The following is a 6,864-nucleotide window of genomic DNA, read 5'->3' on the forward strand; positions in this document are numbered from 1 at the left end:
ACGGCTGCCATACAATTACATGAAGCTGACTGAGGTGTCTCTCAGCAGAGAACGGCTGTAAATGGAAAAAAATAAACTGTCTGAACATTTACATTTTAGAGCCAGAAGGGGCCCATAAACATTGCCTGGTTTCTTATTGAATATGAATCATTAAATTACATGTATTCATCCCAATAACTGTGCTTAGGCATTTAATCCTGGAGGAGATTAAGCTGTTGGGTGCTGTAGGAGGGAACAAAAGAGACAACCTGCCGTCTGTGCCCAGAGGCTCTGCGATGACAGGGAAAGGCGTTCCTGAGGAAGCCAGGTTATCTCAGTGTATGACCCCCACTTTGTGCAAAGGAAAATGAGAAAAAATACCTGAAACCTGGCAAAGAATGCTTCCAGGCTCCAAAACTGGCAGTTGGGTGTAACCCAACCGGACCCTAACACAAACACAGGGCAGTGGTTCACCGTGCGGGCATAGTATACCCAGTTGCGGCCAACCTCAGACACTTCAGAGGAAAACAGAAAAAGGCACTAGGCTATCTCTGGGCAACAGATTAGCAAGTCATGTCTGAACATTGCTCCTTTACCCATTTAAGCACCGGGACTTTTCCCCCTAAACTGGTTTGTATCTGCTATAAGGTCTGCTTTGTACACTGACTTACCAGGGCTGAAACGTTCCCCAAGGAGTGAAACCATAGCCACGAATGAGCATGGTACAGACACGTCATCGCTGGATAGCCTCACTGGCTACGTCTACATCTGGTTGACCATGCTTCTCTTTTTGCTATTACACCTGCAGCAGAGACAGACAGAGATGTCATGAGAGCCTTAACCTCTACTTCGCACAGCGAGGTGATCTTCATCTCAACTGATGAAGCAGATTTTAGAGTCCGGCTGTGGAGCACAAAACAAATCTAAACAAATATCTGACTCAGCTACTAAACTGAAACAGCAGCAGCTTTGAGGAGGAAGTTGGCAGCACCACTTAGAAGTCCATGGATTGCTTCCAGCTACCCTTTTCTCTAATTATTTCTCCCTGATCCCTAAATAGACTCTGTCTCAAGATTACTTAAGAGAAATGTACATTTCCGTAGCTCCTTTTTCTCTTCCTAATACACTTTTTTGGCCTTAGGCAAAAATCTACACAGTATGTCAGGCCACGTCATCTGAACTACATCCTGTATAAAAACATTTAGTCTTCAACCACACATGATCAAGAATTCTCTACGGTTTTATTAAATGTAACTGTGGCTCCTTTTTATTTTTCTAGCAAAGTCTCACTAAGCGGTGTCTTTTTGAGCTACTGCTTTATGAATTTATATAAAAAAGGCAGCTATTCTTTCTGTTCTGAACTTTTGACTCAAATCCTAGTATTTATAGCTAATAAGGCTGCAGCAGATCAATGGGCCATCTGATCTGCAATGATGCTGGTTTTGTACCAAATGTTTCCACAAGTGTGTTCAAATGAAAAATCAGTTTCTCAATCCAAGTGTATCTAAAATACTTTTTTTAATTTTGCGTAAATTCACAAATGATACAATATTGAAGTGTTTGTTTTGTTTTTTTAAACATACTGTACAATCAGGTTAGTTAAGTGTTTTACATCAAGGCACAGCACGCTGTATAATACACATATGCCCTGCTAGGCAGCAGTTTAGTATAATCCCCGAGTTTTGGCAGTAGTGCCAGGTTAAGTAGCATGGATCACATAAGCTGGAAGATAAATAAATAATAGATGCTGTCACATTTTATTTGAAATAGAGTTGCATATAAAAAGAATATACAATAATTTAACTTTAATAACTAGATCCTCTCATACTATACATAACAGAAGTGTTTTCATTTGTATTAAATAAAACATTTTCAATATTAGGATGCAAAACTAATCTTCTTTTTGGCTGTCTTGATCTATGGAGAAGAGCTGCTTTCATTAGAAATTAAAGTTGAATCTTCAGTTTCATAGCAATCTGAAAGAAAGCAAGCCAGCGTTATTTGTATGTTGACAATGAAATGTTACAGGTAAAATAAGCAAATAATTCCAACCAAACTGTTGCTTTTGGTTAATGCACTGTGAAGCTAGTTATCCAAGCAAAACATGTACAAAAGCTCTTCTTCAGTCTAAATGTGCTACTGTTACATTCATAACATCTTTCTTTATACTGCTACTCGCCCTGCTTTCTCAGAGATTATCACTGTAGGTCTGTTATTCATCCAGTAAAACTAAAATTCTGATAATGCCACAGGTTGCCTGCACTGCTGATGCTGTTTATTGCAGTGTATTTACCGTATTCACATTCTCATTCAGCTTTTTATATTTGAACGCTTCTTCTTCGCCTGCCAAAGGCCTTGGATCCCACGTTGGTTGGTACGAAGTTGTTCTTGCCCACTCCTCCCGACCTGCTCAGGAAGTCCGCCAGACGATGGGTCACACAGGTTGCTGTGTTGCATGCCCTCTTCTGTGCTGTTACGCTGCTTTTCAAAAGGAAAACAAAGAGTTAGTTCCCAAAGTAACTACCCTGCATACAGTGAAACATCAGTAAGGGATGCTATGCCTAGGGAAGATTCTTCTACAGAAGAAAGAATAGGCTTTTGCAATTTTTGTGTTTACAGCTTAAAGATGCATCTTTTAGAGCTTGTATGTTTTTCTAAGTGTCAGGCTCAGTTTACAAAAGGTGGCTGAGCCCTTCCTTTCTTTGGCATTTGGACTGAAGACTAAGCCAAGCCAGATTTTCAGCAGACCTGAGCCATTGCCTGCCTCCAGCAAGTCATTACGACCAACAAGGAGGAGCCAGGTCCAGGTCCGGAGCATTTAACCAATCCCCACTTCCTCCAGAAGCTTAGATCTGTGTTTTGTTTGTAGTGCTGCTGAAGGACAGTAGCAGACACTGATCTTCAGTTTCTCACTTCAACACCTATGCTCCATTATAGCCCAAAACCACACGAAATCCTCGCATCACTGATGACTACAGAAGCTTTGTCGGTGACTCTGGCAGGGCTGTACCTGCACAGCAGCTGACCAGTTGCTTTCAGAGCTGAATCACACATAAACATACTGCTTCCATGTATTTAATGGGAACGTGGGAACCCCTCTTTCCTGGAGTTAGACCTCTGTCTACCTCAGCACTTCACCATGAGAGTTCACAGACTTCAACAGGATTTGTTCTGTGCTCAGCATTCAGCCTACACCTAATAATTTTGCTAATGGGGGACTTCAAGGCATACGCATTCACAGAGTCCTTGCTTGAAGAATTTTCTACTAAAGCAATGACTTTTTCTTGCAGTAGGAGGGATTTTTCTCAGATAAGCATTACAAGACAGTTTATTAACATTAACAATTAATACTGTTTGTAACATCAATGACAATTTTTTTGGAACAGGTCCCTGGTTACAAGATAGATGCAGTGCTGCAACAGAAGAACTTCAAAGAAACCTGGTTTTCTCCCTTAATTTGCAATTCACCTATATTACATTTCTTGAAATAATACAAGTATTTTAAAGATACCCGAGATTTAAATATACTAGCATAAAGACCTATTGTAAAGTAAGAAGGAAAAAAGGAAAAGAATACGAAATTCTTACCTGGAAATATTCAGTACCCAGTTTTAAACAGGATTACATTTCTAGTTTGAACAAATCTGCATGAGCCTTTCCCGATTCCTTTGCTTCTCAGGATCCTTACTAACAGGATTGCATGCATGCCTGATTACATCACTACATATGAACGTATGTGTAAAACTTCAATTTCTAACTTTTCTTTCAACTCTTTCAACTTTTCTAGAATGATTGCCACTGCCACTCTTGAACATTAAGACAACTTGTAAAATTTTTCTAGACTTATCTAGAAATATCACATTCTAAAACAAGTTATTAAACCAAGCAGATATAGTCCTTATAGAAAAATAGGTTTATTGAACAAGTGCATGGGCAAGCACAAAAGAAGAGTCTACTTGTACATTTAGCAGCCAGAAATGAAGAGCTTTGTTTAGAATTTTTTTTTTTAATTAGGGCCTAAGAAAATTATTTGAAATGTCAAGGCAGTGCTGTTCATTTTTATTTATTTTTTTTTCCCCTAGCTTGGTATGCATGTTATGTTCTCTGTCTTCCTAACTTTAGGTCCATCTCAAACATTCTCTGTCAAAAACAGAATCAAAAGAACATAGCAAAGTTAGCAATCAAAGTTAGATCCACATGCATCAGGTCAAAAAAAGGGAGAAGGGGAGAAATAAGCATGTCTAGTTGCTTCCCAGGGGTTCCCCATAGTTTGCATAGCGTTCATGTTCCAGGTCACTCAGCACATTTCGTTTCTTGCCAGGAGTTCCAGCCCCGACGTCAGTGCGAGGGTAAGTTTGCAATTTGTGCAATTCTTGAGACAGTTTGCCCAGCACACAAGTACTCAGACTGGCACAGCGTTTGGAAATAGGTCTATCCAGGCTGCAGGGGGGAAAAAAAACATGCCCAAAGGAAGAATAACCTCAAACATGCATGTTCATGCATTTCTTCTCTAGATAAATACCTACAATCAGGAAACTTAAAAAAATAATTAAACAAACAAACCCTTCACATCACATTCCATGCAAGGAGAGTTCATACAACTGCAGTCAGAAGGAAAACACTATTTTTCAATGAATTCAACTTTGTTGAAAAGCAAGTCCATTAGTCTTTTGGATGCTCATAGTCAGGGGTCAGGAAGTTTTACTTCCCATGTATTCAGCATGCTGTTCAGTCTCTTGTACATCACCACCATGCTTTGCAATACAAATCCTGTTAGGATAATGCAAATGCTCCTGCATGCCTTTGGTCTACGGGGGGGGTGGGGTGGGGGGGAGAGCAGTGCTGCGTGCATTAGGAGGAACATGTCCCCTCGTTCCATGGGGGACTTTCCATGCCTTACAACAGCATGCACTTTCATGACAGAGAATCCAAGAGCAACTGAATGGCCCCTAACACTCCCCCTAGGAAGACATACCTTTTGCTGCCACATTTTAGCATAACCCCCTCATTCAAGCTCAAATTGCCCTCCACTTTCAGTCATAAGAGACAGATAGAAGCAGGTTAACCAGGTGGAAGCCACTCCCTTGACACCAACATTAGGATGTCTCTGCAGTATCATCCTTTACCAGTTAGCCATAACCCCAAGAAAAGAAAGAAATCTTGACATGCAGAGGGTCTGCTCAGATGGCTTTCGCTAAATATCAGACACATAATATTTCCCCCATTGTCCTTCTCCTGCCACAGGACTGCAGTCCTTACCTGTTCCCCTCAGAGGCTTGCTCCAGCTCTTCTGCTGTCATCTGTATGAACTCTTTCACTAGCGCATTTAATAACCTCCGAGCTTCGTAATCGCTGAGCGTCACTCGATCTGTTATGGACTCCAAGCCAGGTCTAAGCAGAAGCAAGCAAAACAGGATGAATAAAACCCGGACTGTTGCAGGGAGCTATGCACAGGAGAGAGGGGTTTGTCATGCATGACTGCATGTCATTGACAGCGTCTTTCACTGGTGTGAATATGTAAGCCATCCTCATGCACAGCATTAGGTGTTTTATATATGCAATAAAAAAGCCACAGTGTCAAAAATAACATCAAAAGAAGCCAGCTTTCTCATTCATTCTAGTCCATTTCCCTCCTAGATCTCTAAAGAACATTAAATATTTCCATACCATTCATATATAGCACTCAGCAACAGGACCAACTCCTTACCTGACTGGGGCTGCCTGGAAGCTATCCATCTGGCACACAACCAAGGCATAAACAGCAAGGAAAGATGAAATCTTCAGCATAACCATGATTTCCTCTCTACAACAAAGAGGAATATCAAGCAATGGCTGTTTTCCAACCCTCTCAATCCTGTAAGTTCTACTAAAGAGGTCATTGTTTCCTAGCCACAACTAGCACAAATACTAACAGCACTTTTTTTTTTCTTTATTACCTTTCCCATTTCTTTTCATTATTGCTATTGTGCTTTGTTTTCTCAGAATTTTAAGATCACTTAGCACGATTACAGGGGACATAGGCACATCTTTTCAGACCAGCAGTTCTGCAGATATCTGCACTCAACTTAATGCAGACTTTGCCTCAAACTGGTGGAAAACACGTTCCTCTGACTACTGCACACAATGTCATAGTCAGCATGTCCAACGTGAACAGGCACAGTTATGGGATATGAGTCACAGAAAAAAAATAACGAAGTGTTTAACATTTTTAAGAATGAAATGCCACTGTTAGCACTTTACCTGAAACTGCTTGCTTCTTGGCAGTTAGCACACTAAAATCCCAGTACACATTACACTACAAAAATTAAGTAGTTTGATTTCAATAAATATTGCTACTCTGAAACTAGAAAAAGGGTAAGTTAAAACTTAGTCATAAGAATAAAACCTGTAAAAAACCCCCAAACCAATATATAACCATATTTGAAGATACCTGCTTTGAGATACACGTCTTTCTCACAGCATCAGTGTCTTAGACTCAAACGAGCACATCATCAACTACCACACCAGCTTCATTTTTGCTAGCTCCCGGCTCTCGACGCGGCCCACCGGAACGACGAGGCACCTTCCAAAGGACACCCCGCTTCCCCGCGGGTCCCCGGAAGGAGCCCAGCACCGGCAGAGCACCCGGCCGGGCACCGGGGAGGGCTTTGCCGGGAGAGCCGTCCCGCATGCCCGGCGGGACACCCCACGTCGTGCCGACGGGGAAAAGAAAGAGAGAAGACGGTGGACTAACTTTCTCCCACCTTCCTCGCTTCCTTGCACACGCGTGTACCCACGCGTACACAAGCACAGGCACGAAGGCATTACGTCCCCATGCAAAGCTCCGCACCCCGGGAAAGGACGGGTACTGACGCGACCCGCTCCACGCAGGGAGCCGGCGCGGTG

General features: G+C 41.8%; 1 protein-coding gene across 3 annotated transcripts; it reads right to left on the reverse strand.

Moving 5' to 3' along the window:
• Positions 1 to 1,480: 1,480 nt before the first annotated feature.
• Positions 1,481 to 5,778, reverse strand: LOC104166070 (calcitonin gene-related peptide). Of its 3 annotated transcripts, none has more exons than XM_009705880.1 (4): positions 5,687 to 5,778; positions 5,239 to 5,370; positions 2,273 to 2,457; positions 1,481 to 1,955 (listed from the first exon to the last, which is right to left on the reverse strand). In XM_009705880.1, exons 1-3 carry the CDS (start codon positions 5,770 to 5,772, stop codon positions 2,298 to 2,300), a joined length of 378 nt encoding a protein of 125 aa, XP_009704182.1. In that variant the 5' UTR covers positions 5,773 to 5,778; the 3' UTR covers positions 1,481 to 1,955; positions 2,273 to 2,297. The 3 variants fall into 3 exon arrangements, with proteins under 3 accessions (XP_009704182.1, XP_009704181.1, XP_009704180.1); XM_009705879.1 differs by having other exon boundaries at positions 2,273 to 2,460; XM_009705878.1 differs by lacking the exons at positions 1,481 to 1,955; positions 2,273 to 2,457 and adding an exon at positions 3,874 to 4,419.
• Between the last annotated feature and the right edge of the window lie 1,086 nt (positions 5,779 to 6,864).

Source organism: Cariama cristata, unplaced genomic scaffold (assembly GCF_000690535.1).
Source record: "Cariama cristata isolate BGI_N322 unplaced genomic scaffold, ASM69053v1 scaffold32568, whole genome shotgun sequence".
Taxonomy (NCBI): domain Eukaryota; kingdom Metazoa; phylum Chordata; class Aves; order Cariamiformes; family Cariamidae; genus Cariama; species Cariama cristata.

Coding starts and splice junctions, on each gene's coding strand:
- LOC104166070 (XM_009705878.1), bottom strand. CDS start 5,772: ATGGTTATGCTGAAGATTTCATCTTTCCTTGCTGTTTATGCCTTGGTT. Junction 5,371..5,686: donor TTCCAGGCAGCCCCAGTCAG/GTAAGGAGTTGG, acceptor GCTTCTGCTTAG/ACCTGGCTTGGAGTCCATAA. Junction 4,420..5,238: donor CAAGCCTCTGAGGGGAACAG/GTAAGGACTGCA, acceptor TCCCCCCTGCAG/CCTGGATAGACCTATTTCCA.